Below are 26922 nucleotides of genomic sequence, written 5' to 3'. Positions count from 1 at the left end.
GCCCGCGCGCCCCTAACCCTCAATATCCTTGTTCTTGGTCTCGCGACGGATGCGTTGCCAGAGGCCGAGGCAGGCCAGTGTGGAAAAGGCGAAGAGCAGGCAGATGGTGATGCACAATCCCCACACAGCCTTGATTTGGTAGCAGGTCGTCTGGTCAAGCAAAACGAAGCTGATGTAGGAAACGGTTTTGGTGATGATCGGCCTGATTGGGGAAGGTGCGGACGAAAACAGGCCGGAAGACCATTCTGAGGATGGGAGAGCAGCGCAGTTGAGCATGGAAAGGGGCTTTCCAATCAAGGAAGCTACGACGATGGAGGCAACAAGGAGGAGGCTGTCGAGACCAGCAGTGGTCAGCATCGAGAGCATGTTGTCGTAGTACAAGATGTATGTGATGATCACATAGATTATGGCTGTGACGGCCTGTTTGAGGTCAGTATATGATGCAGTGGTCGAGAAATGGGACAACATACCACTGTCAGAGCACCGACAAGCTCTGATGGGGGACTGTGCTCGGCTGTGGCGATCTCGTTGATGAAGTTGGCACAAAGACCAATGACAGAAATGAGGCACGCAAACTGTGATGCCCTCATGACAGTAAAGGTGACGCCCAAGGCGCCGAGCTGCGGTGCTTGGAACCGCATCTTGTTAGGCCCGGCGTTATAGAACTCGGTAACCAGCTCAAGCGAAGGTCTCTCCTTGGTGGCGGTTCTGAGAGGAAACTTGGATTTTGGAAACGGCGCCGTCGGGGGAGGCGGGAAGGAAGTAGTCACGGGAATGTTGGGCAACTGGTAATAAGACCGTGGGACAGGGTTTCGTTACTTCACGGCTGGATGCGTGAAGTTTTGGGGAAGATATCGGGACAGGTCAACTGCCAAGAAATGTCGAATAGATGTGGATGTGCTGGTGGTGACTGGCGGTGATCGAGCAGTCAAGGAAAACCGAAGACCAAAGGAAATACCCAAGTTGAAAACCTGTAGATAATCACAAAGGAAAGATAGGAAAATAGAGACCCTAAGAAAAGGAAAAAAGGGAAACAAAACCCAAGGAAAAGACGTGTGTGCTGTGCTTGTGTTGCTGAACAGAAGCTCCAAGCAGCGAGCCCCGTCGAGGCAGCTCGACATCTTATGTGTCTCCGTTCTGTTCGCCAGCCATCTTGATCCGACATTGATCCATGGCAACGGATGATTCATTTCGGCTTGAAACAAGCGCGTCTATTGGCGCCTAAGCTCCAATTGCACAACATGGGAAAAGAAACAAGGCGATCGAGTGAGGCTCTTGGAATTCGATTGCTATTTTTTGACCCAAGACATTGGCGGCATTCTGTAGGCGCTGAGCCCAGCCAATCGGAAGGCCGATGTCGCACGACTGGCGGGGACTTGCATGCCCCACCAGGCCGGGCGGCTGCTGAAGTTCAACGGCCAACCAAAAATCTCCGATTGTGTTGTCTCTCGAACCGACATCAAAACAACATTCGACGCTTCCTCCATTGGCTCACAGTTGACCTTGCTGCGACTGTCCTTCGCGATGCTAGAATTACACGGATCACTGTGGCCTGCCACGGTACTACAGTCCACTCAGATGCACGGTCTGGACTGTGCTGAGTGTCGGGTCGGTAAACCCTAACCCTTGCGAACAACTCTCTCCCCAACACCACGTCTTGTGTACAGGTAAATAGGTAGGTCGGTAGGTAGGTAGATGGGATCCAGCAGTTGATTTGGATCATGGAATCGAACTTGTGATATTGCCTGACAAACCATATTGTCTGACAAACGACATATAAAGACTCCCCCTAAACTTCCTTTGCAAACTCATCGCACTTCATCCTAGCTACAATGGCCACACGTTACTCTTTCTTATATTCGTCTACTGGAACATAATTGTCATGGAACTAGTACAGGCGATCAGGATTGCCATCTGGCCCAACCTTAAACTCCACCTTCCAGAAGCTCGGCCCTTGGTCCATACCAACCCGTCGTCCACGCCGTGACAACTCATTGCGTGGCTAGAGCCAAGTGAATACGTCATCCTCATAGTGAGTGAGTCGAAATTTCTCGGTCTTGAGGCCCTGAAGAGCCCAGTAGAGATGGGCTTCCTTTACGGTAACAACAACCTTGACGATAATAGACTTATCCCAGTACGTCCCGGCATAAGCACTCAGACTCCACGACAATGGCCCGATCATCCGTGTTCGCTCAAGCTCCTCAACGAGATCAGGGTACCACCGGAGATTTGTAGCTGCTGAAATCTTGGCTGCCGCGATGTAATCGTTGCGTTTGTGGGTCGGAACCTCGAGAAATTCCTCCAGAAGCAGCTGCCCAACCCATTCAGGGACGTCGTTGAAAGGCAGTGCGTTGGGTTTGATGACGATGGCGCTTTCCGTGTCAGGAACAAGCATGTTGAGAGCAATGCGCCAGGCATGCTTCCTTGGTGGAAAATAACCAAACGGGACGGTACTCCTTTGCCGACAACGGACATCCCCTCGGGCATCAAATGGGGATTGATGCCAATCTGACCCATTCTTCCGGGAGGCTGAACGCGGGCCCAGCCAAAGCCATACGACGCCTCATTTCTTGATGGCTGGTCCATGAAGATCTTTGCTGACATCAGATTCGCGACCTGCTTCCGCGGTAGTCCTTTGGTAGATGTCTCTCCGGTGGAAATTTGTTGGTCGAATGCTTTGATGAACGCTTTGCACAGCTTCATCAGGTCGTTGACACAGGACCGCATGCCCGCATGGGGACCGCCGAGCCAGTCGTCTCCCAATCCGACACAGGTGATGGGTGCGGAGGTCTCGTCGTCCAGAGCATTGTAGCACTTTCCGACATTGTCGAGGTCAGATGGGGGTGTTTTGAGGTAGGTGCGCGTCATACCCAACGGGTCAAAGATGCGACTCTGGATAAAGTCGAAGAACGACTCTTTGCTGAGAGACTAGATAACCTTGTCAGCGAGCTCGTACGCTAGATTGTTGTAGGCAAACTGGCCGCGGAATGGCAGAAGTCGTGTCTGACTGTTGAGATATTTCATGGAGCCTGCGCTGCTGGCGAAGATTTTGCTGTCAGTGCCGATGAGCATATTGTCACCCCAAGTCATGGCCGATCGGTGGCAGAGAAGATCGGCGATGGTCATCTGGTTCTGATGGGTTTCGTCTTGGATGTCCGGCGAAGGCAGCGCGTCCTTGACCGGCGTGTTCCATGTCGCTTTCTTTTTATCGACCACGATTCCCAGGTACGCAGAGGTAACAGCCTTGATCAGAGAGCAAACGGGAAGAATCGTCTCGTCGTTTGGAAACAATCGTTACTCGACATCGCGGTAGCCGTAGCTGGCGAAGTACACTTGGGTGCCCTGGTGCGTGGCACCGAGTGAGAGGCCAGGCGTGCCACCAATGCGCATCAGCTCCACAGTCTTTGGACGCAGAGAATCAAGTCTAGATGGGAGGCTGTCCATGATGTAGGATGGCCTGAACTGTAGTCGGTAATGTTGGTTGGTATGCGAATGATTCCAGAGTGCGAGCGGAAGGGAGAAGGGAATCCTAAGAAAGGAACATACCGAAGATACGCGATGCGGCATACACAGCGTGATACGCTCCTCGAGGAACAGTGCGATGGGAAATGTGGTGAAGAGAAGCACAATGGCCGGTACGCAGAACTCTGGAAAAGACAAGTCGCAGATGAGTAAGGCGGGGGAAGGGCTGTGCTTGCGTGGCCGTATTGGGGGAATAGTTGCCGCTTTTTTCCATGATATAAAATTTAAGTCTAGGCATCGTCAGGTGAGGTGGACGATGAGATAAGATGGCGCGAGATTGGAAGCATGCCGCCTAGCGAGCCGTTGGAAGGGAACTCACGGGCGGTGGGGGCGGTAATGTCCAATTGCGGCGGTTTTCAGTGATCCATCAACCAAGATAACTCCTCACAGAACCATCATCTGGGCGGCCAAACAACGCGGGGTCGTCCTTTTGCGAGTCAGAGCTATACTCGTCGCTGGCTATGTGTCTGTGCCGGCGTGAGCCACTCCGTGCTGGCTTCCTACACATCCCGTCAGGGAAACTTCCGATGATATCAAGACGCATGTTACGGTCCCGGAGACTGTCATCAGAGTCCTGGTTGAGCAGTTGATGGAGTCGGAGGAGTATCACTGATTGGGAGACGGCCACCGGCGGCAAAAGTGAAGCAGAAATTAGGTGAAAACTGATGACGATGTGAGAAAATCTAGGCAACAGGAAAAGAAACCTCGAAGCCTTAAAGACTGTGTGAAATACCAACAAAAGCTTTAATCAAGAGCAATCCAGAGTGTGGGTCTGACAATCAGGGGGGAGTTCTACATATTGTCTTAGCTTCCAATATATGATACCCCAGCCCTCCATACATATTGTTTAACCTTTTGAAAGACTTTATCTAGGGTTTCTAGAGACCATATTTCAACTTTCAAACAACGTTATTAAGCTTTCTAGTAAAACTATTTAAACTTTCTAATACCATTGCCTAAGCTTTCTAACAATATCAAATGTTATGTAAACGTTCTAATAACGTTATTTACCTAACGTGCGTGATAAGCGAGTGACACAGACAAGCGAGCGACACACTTTCCACCACCCCACCATAACTATCCTCAATTATATAACCACAATATTAGGAAACTATAATAACTAAATTAGAAATAAATAAATCAGATGATTCTGTAGCCTCCTAGTAAATTCGTGCATTATAGCTAGGCTTGCCGTATATACTACAGCACTGAGTCTTCGTACGAGACCCCCCTATACTACCATTACTTTATTGATTTTCCTGGATTACCTACTTACTATGACGAACCCCTATCCAGAACCTCTGAAAGGGACATTGGTTGAAGGCACTTCTGAATAATCCTGGTCCGGTATAGCTAAATAGTGTATAATAACGGCTTGTCTTTATTATAATAGTCTAAATACTAACGATTATAACTTATATTATATACTACGGAACTATCTATTTACGCCGGCCAGTTCCTCTATATATATAGACCCGTGGACCGTGGACCGTTGATTTATAGACGGTCCTCGGTCCGCTCCTGATTAGCCGATGCCGGACCGTGGACCGTAAGCCTTACCGCGGTCTCCGGTCACTATTTTATTAGTCCGTTACCTTTCTAGACCGTAAGTCCCGCTCGACGGTACGGTCTAGTCTTAATTAGTCCCTTATAGCCCCACTGTTTTCTAGAACCGTAATATAATACTCCCTCTTTAAGCCGAAACTTCTACGGCCTAATCTTCTTTTACTACTAATTATATTATAGGTTTTTCCTCCCCTTTTTTCTTTATTTTTATTATATCTAACCGTATATAAAAACGTTATTATAAAATTAAATAGGCCTTTACCTTTTTTTTTTTAAATCCGCCGCCGTAATTTTACTGTAATACCGTATTTTACCTATTTTATTACCGAATCCCTTTATATTATAGCCCTTAAGTCCTTACGGTACGCTAAGTACGTACGCCGTAAGATCTTATATAATAGATTTAATATTAGCTTTACCTATAAATAGATTTTCCTTTTCTTCCTATACCGTAATTAATCGTTTTATAATAACCCGAACGATAAAAGAGTAGAATAAACTTAAGCGTAAGGAATAAAAGCTTAAAGATTAACTTTCGTAATTAACTATTAAGCTTATCCGGGTAAAATAAATATATCGCTCTCTTCGCGTACGTAAAGAGCGCCTCTTCGCGCGGAATATTTAAAAGGAGGATGCCTAGGTAGCGTAGTCTGCCGCTATAGCGCCTCCTGCTTTTTCGCCGGGTACTCCTGCGCGGCCGGACGCCGCCTAAAATACCGTTCCGTAATCTCCTTACGCCCTAGATCCTTCTTTAGGCCTAGACTGGCCCTCCGACCTTTCCTTCGATTCTAGCGTAGCCGGTCCTTCCTTCCTAACTACGCTAAATACTATTAATAACGCGCCTTTTACTTCCTAAAATACCTAAAACGTATAATATTATTTATATTTAATCTCCTTTATACCTTTTAATCTCGTAGTATAATATATAATACGTCGATTATTACGTCGAAAACGCGGATTTAACTTCCGTCGAGGTTCTTTTAGCTCCGTTTTATAACTATTTAGCTATAAACTAAAGCCAAATCTTTTTATTTATTTAAGTTTTAGTTAATCTAAATATCGTTAATAGAATTTTTTTTATTTATTTAAGTAATTAAAGTATATTTATAATTCCTATAAATTATTTATAGTTAAATATTTTAATTAATTAATTAAATACTTTAATTAGCCTTTATTAAACTATAAATTTAATATTTTTTCTATATTATACTTTTCTTTTTTATTTTCCGTTATTACTTATATATTAACCTTACTTATATATAATATAGGTTTTAAAAGTAAAATATAAAAGATATATAACTATAAACGTATTATACTAAGTAGCTTTAATTCGAATACCGTCTCCGATATCTTTCTTTTAACCTTAAATAGTCTTACTTTTCTATAATTTAGCTTTTTACTAAATTTTTTAATATATAATTATATATAGAAAGGAATACTATATTCCTTCCCTTAAGGCGAGGTCCCTCGAGCCTTTTAATATTATAATATTTCCGTATTTTTTCCCTTATAAACTTTAATTTTTATTTAAACTTATTATAAAATATATATATTTTATTTACCTTAACCCTAACCTTAAATATTTTAATCGTAAATCTTTACCGTAAATTTACCTTATAATCGAAGTTCGCGAAAAACGGTATAGCTTTAATCGTTTTAATTAGCGATATATTATATATTAATTATACCGTAAATAATAATTTAACTTAATCGTTTTACTCGAAATTAATATAATTCCGTAAATACTATTTTATAATTTAATTAAGCTATTCTATTTAACCGTTCGTCTAAAGGTAATAGGCCGAAAACGCTTTATTTATTACCTTTAGTTTTATTATTAACGTTTTTTAGAACTTTAATATAAATTTAATATTACGGTTTATAATAAACTCCTTTAGTTATATATATATTAATATAATATATTATAATATTATATCCGCTAATTATTTTACCGACTAAGTCTTTTTATAAAATAAGAAATATACTTATTTAGTAAGCCTATCGACTACCGTTAATATATTATTATACTTAACGCCGGTTACCGTATCTTTAAACTTTAGTAATTTAATAATAAAGTTTATTATAATTAAACTTTATAGCCGTTTTATTACCGGTAATAGCTTTAAAAATCTATAAAATTTATATTTTATAATCTTCGTTCTTTCGTATATATAGTATAACTAAATAGTTTCCTTAACGTTATCCTTAATCCTTAATTAATTAAAGTATTACTTAATTTTTTTTATAGTTTTAGCGATACCTATATATCTTCCGAGCTTTAATATATAAATCTTTATTATTAATATTATTTTATTACCTAACCTTATATATATTCGGTTCTTATACTATAATTTTCTTTAATTATTTTTCTAGATATTTTATAGCTTTAGCTTTTCCTATTAATATTACTTTATAATATCGTTACTTAACTTCCTTTAATATTTATTAAAAATAGTTTTTTCGCGATATATTATATAATACTTTATTTATAGCTATAATAAATATTTAAAGGTACTATTTAGCGCTTCTTTAAATAATAGTAATAACTTTCTAGATATATCTTAATAGTAGTCGGTTCGCCGGCTAAATATATTTACTTTAATATTTTCCGAACCCTTTTTATAGTTAATTTAAAAATTAAATTCCGAAAGAAACTCTAACTATTATATTTACCGGGCGTTAAGAACCTTCGTAATAATAAAGTACTATAGATTTTTATAATCCATATAGATCTATACTTTATATTTAGTACTATTAAAATATAGCCTCTACTCCTTAAACGCTTCGATAATAGTAAATAATTCTTTATTATAAATTAAATAATTTTAATATACTTTATTAAGCTTTTTCAAAAAAAAAGTTACCGGATATAGTTTACTATTATCGTCTCGCTACCTTAATTATCTACTAATAGTATAGTCTAATATATTTACCTCGACCTTAAATAATTAACTAGAGTTTAGTAATTTAAATACCGGGTCCTTTAAAATAACTTTTTTTAATTTCTAAAAGGCTTACTCTTTTTTCTACCCCTACCGGAATTCTATATCCTTTTTAATTAAGTAATTAAATAGCTTTATAATACTTATATAGTCCTAAATAAATATCCGATAAAAATTTATAAACTTTAAAAATTCTTTAACGTATATTTATAATTACGGCGTAAGCTAGTCCTTTATTATTATAATTTTCCCCGGTTCTATATAAACCTTACTTAATAATATTAAATATCTTAAATATACTATTTTCTATACGTGGAACTCGCTTTTTTCTTTATTAATTAAAAGTCCGGTTCTATATAATATATTAAGTATTTCTCGTACGTACCGCTTATACTCCTTTAAAGTACGTAAATAAATAAAAACGTCGTCGAAATAATATATTATTATTTTATCGAAGTACTTCCGTATTATATAATTAACGAGAAATTAAAACGTTATAAACGTATTAATTAGCCTAAATAATATTACGAAATACTCGAAATAACTATAAGGTATACGAAACGTAATTTTTTATTCGTTTCTTTCCTTAATCTATATATAGGTATACCTGATAGATATATTTAAGCGTATAAAGTATCGCGCCCTTACTAATTAACTTTATAATTTAGATATTAACGGTAGCAGGTAACTATTTTTCATCGTCTCGTTATTTAGCTAATAATAGTTTATATATAGTCGTAAGTTATTATCCTTTTTTAGTACGAAAAATATAGGGTATCTTATTAATAATATAAATTCCTTAATATATCCTTTCTTTAAATTTTCGTTTAAATACTTCCGTAACTCTTTACTTTACTTATCGTTAGTATAATAAACTTTAAATAACTATAGTTTAATTTCTTTTTTTAATTTAATTTCGTAGTCCTACGGTCCTTATTTTAAAAGCCCCTTTAAATACTTAGCCGTAAAAGCTAAATATCCTCGATATTCTACCGGTACCGCCTTTTTCTTATTTTTCTTTACGTTATTATAGTAAATATATTTATTAACCTCCGATATTTTTACTAACGTTATTAACCTTATTTCTTTAATCTTACCGCCTATATCGATAAAATATATTATTACTTTTTATACTCTTTACGGTAATACCGTAAAAGGTATTCGTCCTATACTTTATTTTATACGTACTTTTAATCTTTTATCGTTAATTAAATACTTTTAAAGCTTTCTTAATTATAAATAGTTATTATCCCTCTAATTGATATTTAGATTATAGTTTTTATATTATAGTTATTTTAAGATTATATTTTTTAAGGATTTTATATTTATAATATTAAATATAATTAATATCGTTTTTCCTTCGACTATAATATCTAGGGATAGTATTTTCCTATAAACCTTTTATATAAGAAATAAACTTTATATAATTATTTATTCCTTTTTTTTCTTTTATAATATATAAACCTAATATATAAACTATAGCGAAATTAAATTCGTTTTTACATTACCGTTTACTAATACTATTACCTAAAGATCTCTTTATTATATAATAAGCTAAAGGTATTTATTTTTCTTATTTCCTCCTTATATAGTAATAACCTTATTAATAAGCGCCGGATCGTTATCCTATACCTTCGCCTTACGTTAATATTTTCGAAAGTATCGTTCGTAGTCCGTTAAAAGTTAATAGCTCCCGCGAAAGGTCGTAAGTTATTTCCTAAGCGGTTATATCGTTTAAAAGCGTTTTTTTATTTTAGGTTATTTAATAATATAAAGTCTTTTAATTATATTTACCTAATTTCCTTTTATCTTCCGTTTTTAATATTTTTTTATATTTACGCTTAATAATAATTTTTTTATTTAGTTTTAAGCATTTTAGCTTAATAATATCGTTTAACCTTTTCTTATAAATATATAGCGTAGTCTAAGCTTAAATACTATTTTAATATTATTTTTTCTTATAAATATATATTATCGTTTATATTTTAATTATTTATATATTTAACGTAATATTTTATATACTTTAGTATAATTTATATAACCTAAAGGCTATCCTTTAATTTAATCGGGTTTTAAACCTTTTATAAAATATAATCGTTTAAGTCCTTTTATTAAGCCTTTTCCTATCGGGCTATAATCCTTTTAATTAATTATAATTTACTTTCCTTACTTACTTTACGTACCGGCTAATAACTATATAACGACTTACTTTAATAATACTTTATATATTTATATATAATATATTAAAATTAAAGTACTTTTTAATATTCCGGATATTTAAAATAAAGCTATACTATATTTCCTTTATAGGATATATACTATATAAATATTAATATATTTTTTAATAACTTTATAATTTTAATATTAACGACCTTTTTATTTTTCTAATACTTTTTTTAACTTTTATATAAGAGCTTTATAAGCTATAATATATTTTATAAAATAATAATTTTATATTTATTATATTACTTTTTTAATATCGTTTACCTAATAGGTCCTTACGTAAGACCTTTATCTTTAACGACCTCCGAAATAACTTCTATAGCAATCTATATTAATTAATCCTATAATATTTATATTTAAAAATCTCTTTCTTTATACTTTACCTTTAACCTTTTTAGGGCTTCCTTTACCTTTTAAAACTTTATATTTTTTTATTAAGTATATTAATTAAAGTCTTTTTCGGAGCTTACCGCTCTACCTTACTAATACCTAATAGTTACTACCTTTATTACCCTTAATCTCCTTAATATAGTAATTAATATAATTTCCTTTTTTTATCCGAACCGTTTAAGTACTTTATAATCCTTTTTAAAATATTTTATTTTACCGTAATTAAAATATTTAAAGTTATTTTTATTTTAATTCCGGCCTTATAGCCTTTATTATTATATAGCGTCGACGTTTATCGGTCCTAAATATATAGTACCGGAGTAACTAATATTAAAGTATTTCCGCTTACGCTTATCGTTAAAACGGTTATTATTAAAATATCCTTTATAATTATTACCGTAAATACCTTTACCGTAATTCCTTTTTTCTATATAATATTCGAATTACCGATTATCGATCTATATAATTATAATAATATATTTATCGATAGTATCGGGCCTTAATTCTTTATATAATTTATCCTTTACCTTTTCCTTAAGGCTATAATAAAAAAATTATATTAATCCTTTATCGTTAATAATATTATATAAACTATTAATTTTAAATTAAATTATATAATTAACCGCTAAACGTATTTAATATAGGCTTAAAAGCCTTCCCTACGCGCGCTTTACATTATTATATTCCTTAAATACTTTTTTAAGCTTAGCCTTAAAAATACGGTAACTCTCGAAGTACTCTACGGTAATCTTCTCTTAATACTTTTGCTTTTACTTATAATAATTATCGAAAATAAATTCGAATTACGCAAAAGCTCTATCTTTAAGTCTAATAACCGCGAAAATTACTTTTAACTTTTCGTTAATAAACTAATTTAAGTATTAATAAAAATAAGTTTTAAGTTAAATTAAGAACCTTTTAAACTCGGTTTTTTTTCCTTTATAGCGCTCCGGTACCGGGAACTTAATAATTAATTTAAATATAATCGAGATAACGAAAATCTATTTCCGGGTTTACTAAGCCTCGTCCTCGAGTTCTTTAAGGCGCTTAATAACCTACTTTACGGTAAAGGGTATATATTTAAAAGGTCCTTCGGTACTTAGGTTAAGCAGGACGTTTCCCATCTAAATATTCTTAAGTCCGGCTATAGTAATAAAAAGACGTCTTTAACTTATTTATAATAAAGTTAAAGTAAGTATATAACGTATAACGAACTCCTATTTAGAACCTCTAAAAGGGATATTAATTAAAAGTACTTTTAAATAATCTTAGTCCGGTATAGCTAAATAATATATAATAACGGCTTATCTCTATTATAATAGTTTAAATATTAATGATTATAATTTATATTATATACTACGGAACTATCTATTTACGCCGGCTAGTTCCTCCGTATATATAGACCCGTGGACCGTAGACCGTTAACTTATAGACGGTCCTTGGTCCGCTCCTGATTAACCGATACCGGACCGTGGACCGTGAGCTCCACCGCGGTCCCCGGTCCCTATCTTATTAGTCCGTTGCCCTTCTAAACCGTGAGCCCCGCTCGACGGCGCGGTCCAGTCTTGATTAGTCCCTCGTGGCCCCACTGTCTTCCAGAACTGTGACACTTACCTATAGCCTTCTGATCTAGTAGATCCTGTGCCTCTTATACGGCAAGTGACCCTTTAAACCTTATACGTATTTTTTTAGCTCTCCGTCTCTTACTAAGCTCTTTATTAGCCTTACGTAACGAAGAGACCTCTATACGGAGAAGAGCCACCTAATATATTATAGCCGTAATACCCTTAGTAAGCTGGTTTACCGTAGTTAGTATTAAAGTCGGGGAGCTATTTTAATAGTTAATAATATAAATCTTAATAAACGTTAATTGTAAGTTAGCTTCTCGAGGGTTATATAGTATCTAGGAGACCTAAAGTTGTATAGTACCGGGCCGTAAGTTTAGAGGTATTAGTATACGAAGCTTTATATTTAGCTTAGAAAGTACCTTCTTTAGATCGTACGGTATAAGGCTAATACCTATAAAGCTACTTTATATATTCTTTTCTATTATAGAGGCGAAAAAAGCTTCGCGAAAAGTATAAAGGAACTCGAGCTTACTTATATAATTAATATATATATGCATTAAGTCCTCGATCTAGCGACCGTACGCCTATTTTAGCGGCCTAAAGCAGCTAATATCGAGTAGCTAAAGGAGGTAAGAGGAGTATAGAAGTATATAACGTACATTATTAGCGAGTGACCCATATCAGCGAGTGACCCACCTCCCACCACACCCTAACAAACCATCCTCAATTATACCACATCAACATAAGGAATTAACTATAATTACATCAGAAACAGCTGAATCAGATGCTTCTGCAGCCTCCTAGCAAGTGCGCGCATTATGGCCAGGCTTGCCGCGCACACTACAGCACCGAACCTTCGTACGAGCCCCCTACATTACTACTTTCCGGCTACGTTTCTTACACTCCCTCCCTATCCACGGCCTTCTGATCCAGTAGATCCTGTGCCTCTTGTACAGTAAGTGACCCTCCAAGCCTTACGCGTGTTTTTTTAGCTCTCCGGCATTTGCTTAATGCCTCATTGGCCTTACGGAGCGACGAGATCTCTACACGAAGGAGAGCCACCTAGTACATTATAGCTGTTGTACCCTTAGTAAGCTAGTCTACCGCAGCCAACATTAAAGTCGGAGAGCTATTTTAATGGTTAGCAATGCGAGTCTTAATAAGCGTTAACTGTGAATTGGCTTCTCGAGGGTTGTATGGTGTTTGGGAGACCCAAGGTTATGCAGTGCCGGGCCGTGAGTTTGGAGGTGTTAGCGTACGAAGCTTTACATCTAGCTTAAAAAGCACCTTCTCTGGATCGTATAATATAAGGCCAGCACCTGCAAAGCCACCCTATATATTCTTCTCCGTTATAGAGGCGTAAAAGGCCTCGCGGAAGGCACAGAGGAACTCGAGCTTACTTACGTGGTTGATATGCATGCGCATTAAGTCCTCGATCTAGCGGCCGTACGCCTGTTTTAGCGGCCCAAAGCAGCCAACATCGAGTAGCTGGAGGAGGTGGGAGGAATGTGGAGGCATACAGAGCGTAATAATGTTATTCTACTAGCAGTAGCGCTCGAATTCGGTCGAGTAGTAGCTTTCGTAGCCGTCGAGGATTAACAACCGGTATTTGCCCTTTATACGGGACGCTATATAATAGTCGAAGTATTTAATCCAATCTAGGCCTACCGCATTGGTAGTCCAGCCATTATCGGTAGTTACGATGCGCCAGGTGGACGGTAGGTTACACTCGGTATACCAGTTAGCAAGGTAGTACTACGCGGCTAAGATAATAAAAGGAGGGATGGCCCAGCCGAGGGCATTGACTCCCTGAATTACCGTTGCCCATTCGCGGTTGCCAGGCTGGGCCAGTTTCGCCTTACTAAGGCCGTCTAAGGTCGTAACTACCATACCCGCGAAGATAATACCCATCATAAACCCAGTCTCGTCGAAGTTATAGATATCGTCATCTACAATACCGTACTTGGCCTTAGTGTTCCGTATAAGCGCGAACCACTCGCTAATAACTTTTGGATCCTCGCATTTGGCCCTCTAGTAGTCGTATTTACGCGTAAAGCGCGTACGGAGCTCTGGTTAGCGTTTAACAAATCGATATACCCAGAGCTTGCCGACAGGGGGCGCATCGCGTACGCGTAGCAGTTGGTTGGCCATATCTTCCACACCACGCAATCTGGGTGGAAAAGCTCGCGCACATAGCTCAATAATGTATTGGACAATAGCCTCCTCTTCTGATTAAGTGAGCTTCTTCGAATTAGGTGTTATATCGCGTCGTGCAGGCTTGCCGATGCGGCGACGCCCTAGTGTTTTACGGTCGACTCCGTAAATTTTAGCTGCAGCTCGTTCGCTTAGATTCTCGTCATTTTGAAGAGCTTGGAGGGCTAAGATTATCTGGCTTTCGTTTGAAGTAGTGGGCATTTTGGATGGTAGAGGAAAGTTGTTGTGAAGTGCAAAGATGTCGCGTCGCGTAGAAAGTGGGTCACTCGCTGATATGGGTCACTCGCTGATAATGTACGTTAAAGCGTAATAATATTATTTTACTAGTAATAGCGCTCGAATTCGGTCGAGTAGTAGCTTTCGTAGTCGTCGAGGATTAATAACCGGTATTTACTTTTTATCCGGGGCACCGTATAATAATTAAAGTACTTGATTTAATTTAAGTTTACCGGATTAATAATGTAGTTATTATCGGTAATTATAATACGCTAAGTAAACGGTAAGTTACACTCGGTATATTAATTAATAAAGTAATACTACGTAATTAAAATAATAAAAAGAGGGATAGCCTAACCGAAGGTATTAACTCCCTGGATTACCGTTACTTATTCGCGGTTACTAAGCTAGACTAGTTTCGCTTTACTACGGCTATTAAAAGTTATAACTACTATACCCGCGAAAATAATACCTATTATAAACCTAGTCTCGTCGAAGTTATAAATATCGTTATTTATAATACTATACTTAGCTTTAGTATTCCGTATAAGTATAAACTACTCGGTAACGACCTTTAGATCTTCGTATTTAGCTCTCTAATAGTCGTATCTACGCGTAAAACGTATACGGAGCTATAGCTAGCGCTTAACGAAGTTATAAGCCTACTATACGCTAATAGGAGGCGCGTCGCGTACGTATAGTAGTTAATTAGCTATATCTTCCATACTACGTATTTTTGATGGAAAAGCTCGTATATATAGCTTAATAATATATTAAATAATCGTTTACTCCTTTAGATCCGTAAGCTTACGTGAATTAGCTAGAATATTGCGTCGTACAGGTGTACCGGCGCGTCGGCGCGTAAGGGTTTTAAAAGCAATATTATAGACGTTAGCTGCAGCTCGTAAACTCAGATCTTTATCTTTTTCGAGAGCTTGAAGGGCCATAATAAGCCTGCCTTCTTTTGATGGTGAGGTTATATTGTGTTGTGGAAGAAAGTGATGTTGAAGGTGGAGGTGTTGTGTTGTGGTGGAAAGTGTGTCGCTCGCTTGTCTGTGTCACTCGCTTATCACGCACGTTACCTAAACTTTCTGTGGAAGCAAACCTAGGTAACCGAAAGATGACAGGTATTGTGGTGAGTCCAGAGCAAAAGAAGTGTGTAGTAACTGACGATGTATTTGGGGTAACCTGGTAGAGCGAGCTGGCAAGCCAACCTACACTCACACCTCACACCAACCAGTGCGAGTGGGTCAGAGCAAAAGTTATGGGGATAGGTCTGCCTGCCCCGTCCCACGGGAGCCACCCACACTACAGGTATAAATTAACTGCCAGATATAAAAGAAAGGTAAGCGATAAAGAGCATGGAAATCCAATCAATATTTAAGATCTATGGAGTCCCAGAATATAGACAATAAGGCCGAAAGCCGAGTCCTGAGCTCTCCCACACACAATATCCTTACATAAGGGTATCTTGAAATGTTAATTGTATCAAGGGAAAGCCGTAGGCCAAGGTCTTCGCCACTGTTACCAGGGCTAAAGTCAGAAAGGTGAGTCATGTGAGGTAGGGTCGCATCTTCACACCTTTCTAAGAACATCATCTAAGCCGTCTATAGATACAGTCTTAGCAATAAAGGTATTGATCCAAGCTCTATTTATCCATCATAAGCTAAGCCCAATTACTACCACGGTACAAGACACAGGACGTCTGAATCGATCTTTTGACATTCCTGTGCCAAGCAACCAGTGTGGTGCCACCTTTAGCTAGACCCACACAGACGAGTGAGATGGATCGCTCACAGAACATGCTAAGTTAGATCAGTGACTTTCAACGGGTCAAGCTCTCATCTCTTATAAGCACTCCAGAGGTACGTAGCCCATGGGTACCTACCTTTCACTTCAGCAGGAACACAGACTACCTATCTTGACTTAACAAGTAATCAAAAGCATCCCATTTCAGCAACACCCACAACCCTTCTACCCTATCTCAACAGCCATGAACAACCCCGACTTCGCCTCCTCCCCCTCTTCAATCTTCCCCGACCGTGCCCAGGAAAAACTCCGGGCCCGAACCGACATCTGTGCCCTCCCAGGCCGCACCGAATTCCCAGCCAAATTCATCATCCGCCTCCACCGCAACGACGCCCGCCCCGCAGCCACCGGCTTCCTCGGCTTCACCATCATCCGCGCAACAAGCTTCCACCGCCTCATCGAGCAGGGCTTCGTCCTCGAGCCCGAGCACATCCTCAAGCACCTCTCCAGAATCTACGGCCCCGGTGATTTTGTCCCTGACAAATGGGACAAGTTCGCCAACGACGCTCACCCCTCCCTGGTGTGTAAATGCGTCTGGCCGATTACAAACCAGACGTACAGATGGGCAGGGGAGATAAGGATGTACTCGGATCAGGAGGACAGGCTGGCGACCAGTTTGCCTGATGATGTGTGGCCTTGGGCGGCGGTGGCGGAGGTGAATGGGTACCTTGATAAAGATGAGGGGGGTAAGATAGATAACTATGTGACGGCTTGGGTGAGGACGCCGTATGATGGGGGTGGGAGGATATCTTGGTCTTTGGTTCAAGGGGTGAAGAGGGAGAATTAGTTGTGAGGATGGTGGAGTTTTAACTCTAGGGGTGTGGAATACCTTGGGATTTGAATCGAGGATGGACGTAATTCTTTAGTAGTTAGAGGAGGTTATGGTACCATCATTGTATTTATTCAAGCCGGTAACAACAAGATACCAACCCTAGGCAAATAAATGTATGACAGCGTCATTTGGAGCGTGGTATGAATGGCGATCTCGATAATCCAAAGTCAATATTACTCCGTGACTCTAGAGGTATCGAAGATAACGAGGTTAGTGAGTTCGGAAAATATTCAAGTTTGATGGCAGCCCTCATGATACAGACATGGGACTGCAGGGTTAGCACTCATGAGATGCCTTAGATGACTAAGACTGAATCATCAATCAAGTGACATGACGAAGGCAAAAAGTCATTTTAACGATCATCGACATATCAGAAGTAAGCCGGTAGTTGTTTATATCTGAATACCTGAGAAAGCAGAGCGGGGAATTTCATATGCTCGAGAGGGAAATCTATCAATCAACAATACATAACCTGGAACAAGCGCCTATGGGACCATCGGACGTCAAGCAAAGACTATGGAGCCTGCCTATCGTTGGAAGCGCATTTGGGATGTGAAGGATGATGAAGGGAAGTCGAAAGCCAAGATTTCAGTCTACGCGGGGGATCTGAAGCATGGCCTTCTGGAATTAGCATTGGAAATCTGTTGAGCATCATGTGTGTAGTCGAGGTTTTGGGGTACCATGAACCAGACCTCCTGGGCAAGATATGTAGCTTTTATCCAGATTGAAATTCAAGGCCTCCATGAAACAGCATCAAGCAACAGCCAGAAGAGAATTACTGTCTTGTTGAGGGTGTAGTGAGCCCCTTCCACCCGTGGTGGGGTTGGACTGTTGGGAACATGGCATATTACAACCGCTGAATAGATATTGCTCCGAGCAGCTGAGTGCCTGTAGAGGCGAGAAATACCATGGTGTATTCCAGAGGTGTGAAAAGTCTTGTCGTTATTTATTCATTAATCATGGACATGCCTGACACCGATAACTCTCCTGCTGAAAACAATGATTTAAAAGTCAAGGCAGATCACTACTGCCTCAGTTCTTGTCACCATTTCCCGCAGGAGACACATGAATCTGCCAGTAACTCCTCCAATCCCACCACTCCCCCTTCTCCTCCCAAGCCTGCTGGTTATCACCCTGACCAGGCTGCCACATCCCCAACCCAGAACCAGCGTCATACTGAGGAAACTCAGCCCTCTCAGCCAGCAACCCCCTTGCCTTTCCATCACCCAAAAACGCCAAGAAGTCCTCCGCAACATGTACATACTGTCTCAACCCCTGATAGACATCAATTGTTGCCCCAGTCGTGAAGCTCAGAATCCAAGGCTCCAATAACGGCGCGTCCGTCACACTGGGATGCGAGGTGCCCAGAGAAGTCATAAACCAGGTCGGATTCCCCCTCTCATTATTCTCCTCCACGATCTCCTTCACCGTGTCAAAGTGCGCCCTTCCATAAAAGATGCTCGTCTTGCTGCTCCAAGAATTGCTGTGCACCACAAGCATGGGGACGTTGATATCTCTGTTCAACGGACCGCTTTGCTTCCCAGGGTCAAGGATGATAGCGCCCTTGAACGGCCTCATTGGCGTCGGCCCTCCACGTAAAGCTTGCATGGCCCCAGTCGCTCCATAACTATGTCCGGCAACGATCATCTCATCTGTGTTCAACCGCCCGGCCCAGTTAACAAGATCCACCCCCTCGCCTCTGGGGTTCAACTCATACACATCCGCGCCTCGCCCCATATTGATCAACTTCATAACCCTAACCGCCTCTTCAATCTCCGCCTCCCGAAAGCTGAGCTGCGCCTTGTGGAAGTCCTCCACGCTGATCTCCCTCCCATCAGCAGTCTCAACCTCACTTTCATCGAAAATGAGCCTCTTCTCCTTCGGCAGTCCCTTCCGCTTGATCATACTCCCCGGGCAAGACCCATCTCGATGCTCAAGCATAACAACCACGTACCCCCTCGCCGCGAGCTCCCCAGCATAATGGGAGTAATCCGTCCTACTGGATACAGTCCCATGAGAAAAGATGATAACCGGGTGACCTCCCACCTGTGCATTCTCCAGCACCTGCTCCTGTGTCTCTGCCTTGTCCCATGAAGTCGCAAACTGGGAGTATCTCGTCGCGGTGTCGCTTAGCGGGGCGTCAACCGCAGCGGGGATGGTGATGCTCCCGGCCAGCGTCTTGAGTGCAATCTCGAAGATTTTATTGACAAGCCAGTTGCTGATGTGCGCCGCCTTGGCGTAACCCTGAGCACGGAGGTAAAGTGGTCGTGGGATCCAAGGGTGGCGTTTGACGGTTGAGGCTTTGGCGGCGGCGTAGGTGGTGGGGTAGTAAACGGTGAAGAGGACGGTTTGGAGGTCGAAGGCGGGGGTGGAAGTTGCCTTGAATCGTGCTGTGTCGATGGTGCGCACGGGCATAACGGGGGATTCGATATCGATTGCACCGACGGCGTAGGGGCCAGTGTGTTGGGGGAGTGGGTGGGCGAAGATGGGTTGGGAGGTGAGTTTACAGTAGAGGATGTAGCTCAGGCCGAGGAAGATGGGGAGGAATCGCCATCGGAGGAGGTTGAAGGGGAAGGTCTTAGGGGTGTGGCCCCCGGGAGCTTCTGGGAATGGCTTCATGGTAGCCGGTATAACGATGCTATGTATAGTATGTGGATGAAAACATTGTCTCACTGATGGAGAGGGTCGCTGGTTGTTTTATGTTGCTGATCGACAGCTATGATGCAACTGTGCCTGTGCCCCAAATTGCCAAGCCTTGACCCAGCAGCCAGGTTTGTGACATCACCGGTGTTACCCAGCAGCCAATTACACGGGCTGATCAACAACTCGGACCAGATCGCCGGGCTTGATTGGGTTTCAGCTCATGGCCAAATCAGCAAAATTATTGTCTCTTCATCCCACTTCTTTGACGTATGTATGTTGTAGGTTCCAGAGTTGAAAATCCGACAAATCCGCAGTGGGTGTGCACAGACCATCTTCGTTGTCACCATGACAGCCCCTGAACCCCTGAATTGTTTATCGACAGAGTCACATCGCCTTCCTTCTTTAAATAGTTGTGATGATGCAGCAGCCAGCCAATAGTGGCAACCAGAGCCTGTAAAGACACGATTGACAACTTGTCACAAAGGGTGCAGAAATGTGATGTAGTAAGTGAAAACAAAAGCAAAGCATGTAAATTCAGCGCTAACTAGGTACCGCTTGTCCAACTCACAACTTTTCCCCCATCCGATTATCCTCCATAGCATCGTATCCAGCATTATTCGTATCTTCTCTCTAGACCAAAGCCCGCCAGCCAGCAACTTAGGCAGCGATCATCTGAGCGCGGCGGCCGATGGGCGCGGCCTTGATGGCAGCAGCGGGAATGACATTCTCACGCTTGGTAACCTGGAGACCCTCGTAGCTCTCGATGGCAATGCCAATGGTGTTGCCGAGAGAGTTGGCCTGCTCGGGGACACCGTTGGTGCCAGCGACGACATCGATGAGGGCAAAAGCAGCAGACTGTCTGGTCAGCGTTCAAGTTCAGTCATGCTTAGGGGTAGAAAAGGCTCACATCAACAACAGACTCGAGCTGGCGGAGGACGGCGGCAACGGGCTGTCCAATGATGGGGACGGTCTGGAAGAGGCCAGCCTTTCCGATCAAGATGTTGAGAAGCACCTGGTGGACGCGGACAAACTCACGGAAGGCGTCGGCGACGGTCTTCCGGTCGGCGTCGAGCTCAAATCTAGGGGTGGCAACAATCTCAGGGATGGCGGCAGTGGTGATGGTGATGATCTCAGTGAAACCTTGGATGATTTGCTGGCGGAGGAATTAATAGCCTGTCACTTGGAGGGTAGGCATGTAAGGGGACAAACAGGGAAAGGGCCAAGGCCAACGACGATGAGAGGGCCGTTGAGGATGGTGATCTGCTGAGCGGGAGCCTGGAGAGCCTGGGACCTGGCTGTCAAGGTCTTGAGCGTATCGGCAATCTGGGTGGAGGTGAGAGCAGCCATGGCGGGGGCAGCAAGGGCAATAGTGCCAGCGATGATGTTGCGGAAAGAGACCATTCTGGCGGTTGTGAAGTGAGCTTATGAAGGCTGGAAAGGTGTTGGGTTAAGTGGTTGAGTGTTGGTGGGCTGTTGGATGAAGAGCTGTGATGAGTGATGGAGAAGATGTCTGGATGAAGCTGGAGGATGAGAGGGCCTCTTATAGGCCATCTCACGTTCATCTCTCACCAAGTCACCGACTTTCAGCGAGGCTCTGTCGTGGAAAGCCTGGAAAGCGCAGTTGCCGCGAAGAGCTCCATCCAGTGATCCTCAAGGCCAAGCTTCGCGACGATCAGCAACAGGGTGTTCCTGGCATGAGTCACGGATAGGGTTTTCAATGGAGGCACATGGGAGGAATGCCGAGGATCTTGAGCTAGACTCAGAAGGGTTACTCTGTTGAGATGACAATGATTCAAATGCCATAGCATCGCGGTGAGCGAGGCCCAATGAGATCGCTGTGGAACCCCTAGATCCTCCTAAGCCGAGTCAGGATTTGCGAACTACTTACAGGCTACCGCATGTCTCCGCGTTTGGCGGCGCAAAGACTTCATTTTTTACAACGTCACAAACCGTGACTGTTCACGAAAGCATACCTCCTGCGGCGATCATGAATTCTCACCCTCCCAGTCTCTCCTCTGAGCCATTGCAGTGTCTGGCCTGGCAATCGAATTTACTTCCCATTTCTGCTGAAATTGAGACACAGGCCGGCTCAGTTACCGCGCCCAGGTAATCCAAACAGTTGAAACATGGTGCCTTTGCTCGGGGTCCCATTTTCATGCCTGGAGTCATGCTTCCAGGTTACCGGGCATGAGCATTCATTCCAGCAACTGACCGACGTTGGTATAAGCTTAGATGATTTTCTGATGAACTGGCAGGGGACAAGGCATACCCGTAACAGGGCCGACTTGGCAAGAGATCGCAGGGCCGCGAGTGGATAGACAAATCAAGCCCCAATACCCAATAGTGCCAATCCGCGCTTCTTCAGAAAAAAACGCGATGTGGCATCTGCAGTGCAACGATCCCTTCCCACATTTGACATCGCAGATCTTGAGGCTAAAAAAGCTTGCGAGATGGCGCTAGCCCAAACACAGCGTTTCCGAGTCAGCTGTGCCAGCACCAGGTCGTTATGCCCTTACCAGTAGTGATTGGCAGTACCATCCACCGCCAGCAGATCTTTGACAGCCGAGACAGGGTACCCCAGAAAGCAAAGGGTTCAAATCACCCGGAGCTAAACTCTATTCAACATGGTGAACTGGTAGGTCAATATCAATAACTCCGACTGTGGCCGGGAAGGGCCGGTGGCCTCCCGCTTGCCTTCCTTCCGCGAAGCTTGATCCGCGCAGCTATCCCTCTTGTGTGCTAGCACAGCCGTAGAGGTTCATTGCTTCTCCTGCACAAGCTGGGCAAGCGCCGATGATGCCCAAAAGCACATGGTGAAGAGGATCGGAGGTCGGCATCAAGATCGATCTATTGATCCCTTTCTGCATGCTTGGAAGCCGTATGCCAAGGGAGAATATAACGCCACATGTTTCGGATCGCGATTGCCGGGTGGTTACCGGTATGGACACCGGTGATGGATCTCATGAAGCCACATACTAAATCCGGCATGACCCAGCCAATCGAGTGCAATGTGTCGAGAACACAGTAAGCGTCCACAGCTCTGCGTGGCACAGCAAAGGTTCGACCACAACACACAGTCATTCTAGGCCTCCCCCGAGTTGTACAGCAGGACCTCAGGCGTGGAACTTCTAAACCTTTTGCCAATTATAGCGCCACCTAGAGTTGACTGAACAACAATAAGGTGATAAGATTGCATAAAGAGCTCACACCATCTACATCTACTTTGGAGGGTTGTCGAGCCAACCTTCTTTGCCAATATTGATTCCAGGCGTTGCTTTTGGTGAAGTTGCGGTCAAACATGGCCCTGTTGGGAAGCAATCTACCTTGAGCAGGACCCAATTAGGTAATGAGATCAGCGTAATTGGCTGCCTTTGATCTACTGGATGTGATCCAGACGGATGGTGCCATGTCGGATGTTGCGGGACAGTGTCCATGTGATGAATATCGGTGTCTTCACTTGGCCTTGTCCTAAGAGACATGCGGTTGGAAGGACGAGCTTTTGGGGTGCAGTGGCGTTGGTGCCAACAGCCAGAGAAAATTACCTAGGTATCCGAGGCTGTCTTCGACCTTGACATATGACACCTCATGGGATCGTCTGAGACTTCTGCACAAAGGGCAACTTGCCCACACCATCTTGACGGGGGCTGAGCACAACGAGTTTACATGTTACTAACAGTCACCTGGATTACTTTTGATATTGATGCTTTCTACCCACGGTATTTGTCTATGAGACCCGAGACTAAGAAGTATTCCTGTCTCAGTATCTCCTTCCCAGTCCCTCTCCGATCCACCAGCTCAAACTCTCCCTCACAACACACTCCTCTACAGTCTCTGCTGTGGGAACACCCCATTTTATCATATCCCCCGGCTTCCCCGCCACAGCAACATACGTCTCCGACTTCCAAGCTAGAGCCAGCAAATCATGCAAGTCTCGCCAAGTGACATTGATCCTCCTGCCACTCCCTCTTCCAAGCAAAAACGGGGAAGGACCAACCCAACATACACCAACAGAACATCCAACTAAGTCAGCATCACCCCCAAAGCGAATTTCATACCCTCTGTTGGCTTCCCGAACCCATACTTATACTGCTGGGCCCCAAGAGGAAACTTGAGATAACTCTCCACCCACTCCCAAGTGAAATCATAAAACTCAATATGTTCCCCCAATCTCGTGACGCCCCTGCCACTAGACCAATCAACAACCATATTCCCCGCCAAAGGGCCAGATTGTACATCCGAATGTGTCATGACAGTCGCTGTCTCGTTTGACGCAATCGTCAATTGGCTATGCCCATGTGACTGCATCCTCGCAAGCCCATCCACAAACACCCCGCTGAAAACCTTCTCAAAAAGCGCCCTGCTGCTGAACAGTCCAAAGTCTTCAGTTGGTTCAAAATCCCCCATCTTTTCAAAATCCAACCCCGGCCTGGAATTCCCCGCCCCAGGCCCATCCCCAAAAGAAGTATTCTTCATCCCCAAATTAACCAGCTTATCAATACGCGTATGTGTCCTGCCAGTCTCGTGCGGGTTCTCCATCTCGGCTCCCATCACTCTATTAAGAAAAGGTCACCACTCAGCCGAGATCTTGATCATCTTTGCTGTGCCCTCCACAACATCATCAGGGCTGTTGTATTGACGCAACTCTTCGATGATCTCGCTCTCGTTGAGGGAGACTCTAACCATGGAGACGGGCACCCAATGAGCCATCAATGTGCACGCGAGAACAGCTTGCTTGATTTTATTTTCGGTTTGGTTGAAGTAAGGTGGAAGGCTACCGAGCAGAGACAAGGACTGGGTGTGTCTCTTTTTTGGTGATGCTAGGTGCCTGAATCTTGACAAAGACATCGCCTTGCTGAGAGAGGGGTGTCTTGAAATTTTGAGCTGCCACCAGCGTTGCTTTGCAGTCTTGATCATCGAAACATTGGATGGCTTTGGGGTGGTTGTTGAATACGAGTGTTTTGTTCTCGGAGAGTTCGTCGCGTTTGCCCTGACAGAGTACCTGGTAAATTTGTACAAAGGGCTGGAGTAGGTCTGTTGCCTCAGGTGATGTTTGTATCCTGGAAGCTTCCGGGTGTGAGATAGCCCCGACGTCGTGGAGGCGGATTCTTCCTGTGCCGCGATCGATACGGCGTTGATGCAGTTGAGAAAACGGGTGATGGTTCGCAGTGTTGGCGTTGAGACTGTCGTGGCAACTGTCAAGTTGTAGGTGTTGTTGAGGTAAAGGTCCGAATCTCAGAGCGTGTTGATCTTGACTTGACCACGAGTCAAATCAACTGGGTTGACGACAGCAATGATGTCTGATAACCCCATGTGCTGCCGGTTTCTCACCCAGCCAGCTTCAGAGTTCTTGATGGCCCGCGCTTGGGCACCAATACGCCATGGCCCAGTTGTCATCTTGGCAATTGTAAAGAAATGGAGTAGTCTCCAGACCACCTATGACAGATGGCCAGGTTCCATCGCCGGGACGATCGGATGATACTGGGCCTTGGAGGAGAACTAGGTCTTAATGGGAATAAGGAGAATGGCGGAGGCAGGACCAGTCAGCATAGCTAGAATGGTCTTAAAAAGTAGCAGCAGAGCCAGAAAACAGCTGGACTTGGTCAACTAGGCTTTTTGAATGGCGAACTGAAGGTGTATGCGATGTCGTCCACACGGTAGTTATCGATGGCGAGACCGCGTGGGATCCCTGATGTGTTGAGTCTTCGTGTAAACGCTGTGTGGGTAATGGCCGCAATTGAGGCGACGACCAACAGTTCGTGGAACTTTGATGCCAGCTGAAGCATGCAGAGAAGAAGGTGGGGAGCATTTCCCGAACTGAGATCATAGCCGAACCAGAATACTGGCTTGAAGTTGAGAGGTACCAGAAAGCTCGTAGGAGTGGCAGGTATTAGATGGACTGCCCTTGTGAAAAAGGCCCGCCATGTCAACAGAGAGGGGCACCATGGTCTCCTAACAACCCGGATGCCTTTGTCGTCAAGTAATTCAGTTCTGTAGACATCATCCGGAACGTCCTTCTCAGAGAACGGAGTCACTTGTGGGTTCGCGCTATTGTTAGCCAGGCGTGTGCCGGCCTGATCTCCTTGTTTTGATGGTAATGTTGACCCGCTTTGGTGGAGGACTTGCTATTGCTGACTGTCTGGTGTTAAATTCCCTGATTTGAAGCTGTCGTAGGCGAGTGGTCTGAAGCCCTGCTCGTTGTGGTCCAACGGGGACTAAACCTGTTCGTAATGTTGCGCCATTCTGATTTCTTCAAGTATGCATCAGGCGCTCATGTCGATAAGGTGTGTTGGATGGCTTGAAGAAACTGGAGAACAACACTCCCAGAAAATGCAGTCATCATAGCTCTACCAAAACATGGATCCATTTGTCTTGGCCCAACCAAACAAAGTAGCCTCTATCCACCCAAGGTAACATAAATGTCGGTGCCATCCATGGCACAGGTGCTTACCGACAGTAGAGTCGCTTCTCAGGCTCGAGGCTCCCGAGGGCTCAAAGCATTTCGCCAATTGGAGTCGAGATGGTGAACTTTACAGTGGCTAACTTGCGGGGACAGAGCTCGCTTGAACCAAGTTTCTATCTGGCGTTGCTCTCTGCTGGTGGTGAAAGAGTCCCTGAGAGCGACGAGCAGGTGCCAAGAGGTCGCATTTTCACAGGTCTTCGAAGGTTGAAAGACTGAAAGCTGCGACATTTGTGTTTTGAGTCTTGGACAGCCTCAGTTGAGGAGGAAAAATGGCTGATGCCACCTTGCAGTGAGAAGGTTGCTTTTCTGGAAAAAAAGGAAGGAGAAAAGAGAGAGAGAGAGAAATGGCAAAAGGGATGCATCAGCCGTGAATCGAACACGGGGCCCATCGATGGCAACGATGGATTTTACCACTAAACCACTGATGCTGGTTTTTGATTGGCTGTTAAGGTGGTGTGGAGACTATTCTCAAGATACAGCATTACCAAACGCATCCGCAAGATCGGTTCAACAGGGAGCATTAGGCTTTACAAATCT

The 26922-nt window shown here is 43.0% G+C and overlaps 5 protein-coding genes and 1 non-coding gene across 6 annotated transcripts; all 6 read right to left on the bottom strand.

Moving 5' to 3' along the window:
• Positions 1–12: 12 nt before the first annotated feature.
• Positions 13–1258, bottom strand: QC764_512780 (uncharacterized protein; the record flags this gene model as incomplete). The annotated part of the gene is made up of 2 exons (XM_062948496.1): positions 471–1258; positions 13–420 (listed from the first exon to the last, which is right to left on the bottom strand). The coding sequence occupies exons 1-2, from the start codon at positions 639–641 to the stop codon at positions 13–15; spliced, it is 579 nt and encodes a 192-aa protein (XP_062798762.1). The 5' UTR covers positions 642–1258.
• A 527-nt stretch (positions 1259–1785) lies between these two features.
• Positions 1786–3796, bottom strand: QC764_0076480 (uncharacterized protein). The gene is made up of 2 exons (XM_062940720.1): positions 3547–3796; positions 1786–3462 (listed from the first exon to the last, which is right to left on the bottom strand). Exons 1-2 carry the CDS (start codon positions 3565–3567, stop codon positions 3295–3297), a joined length of 189 nt encoding a protein of 62 aa, XP_062798761.1. The 5' UTR covers positions 3568–3796; the 3' UTR covers positions 1786–3294.
• Positions 3797–18314: 14518 nt separating this feature from the next.
• QC764_512800 (uncharacterized protein) lies at positions 18315–19901 on the bottom strand (the record flags this gene model as incomplete). Its single annotated transcript, XM_062948497.1, has 1 exon — positions 18315–19901. The coding sequence occupies one exon, from the start codon at positions 19899–19901 to the stop codon at positions 18315–18317; it is 1587 nt and encodes a 528-aa protein (XP_062798760.1).
• A 523-nt stretch (positions 19902–20424) lies between these two features.
• Positions 20425–21653, bottom strand: QC764_512810 (uncharacterized protein). The gene is made up of 3 exons (XM_062948498.1): positions 21135–21653; positions 20833–21078; positions 20425–20780 (listed from the first exon to the last, which is right to left on the bottom strand). The coding sequence occupies exons 1-3, from the start codon at positions 21324–21326 to the stop codon at positions 20583–20585; spliced, it is 636 nt and encodes a 211-aa protein (XP_062798759.1). The 5' UTR covers positions 21327–21653; the 3' UTR covers positions 20425–20582.
• A 2292-nt stretch (positions 21654–23945) lies between these two features.
• Positions 23946–24461, bottom strand: QC764_0076450 (uncharacterized protein; the record flags this gene model as incomplete). The annotated part of the gene is made up of 1 exon (XM_062940719.1): positions 23946–24461. The coding sequence occupies one exon, from the start codon at positions 24459–24461 to the stop codon at positions 23946–23948; it is 516 nt and encodes a 171-aa protein (XP_062798758.1).
• Positions 24462–26742: 2281 nt separating this feature from the next.
• On the bottom strand, positions 26743–26813 carry QC764_0076440. Its single transcript has one exon. It is a non-coding gene; the product is annotated as a tRNA-Gly (tRNA).
• Between the last annotated feature and the right edge of the window lie 109 nt (positions 26814–26922).

Source organism: Podospora pseudoanserina, chromosome 5 (genome assembly GCF_035222485.1).
Source record: "Podospora pseudoanserina strain CBS 124.78 chromosome 5, whole genome shotgun sequence".
Lineage (NCBI taxonomy): Eukaryota > Fungi > Ascomycota > Sordariomycetes > Sordariales > Podosporaceae > Podospora > Podospora pseudoanserina.
This window is presented reverse-complemented; position numbering and strand designations above follow the sequence as displayed.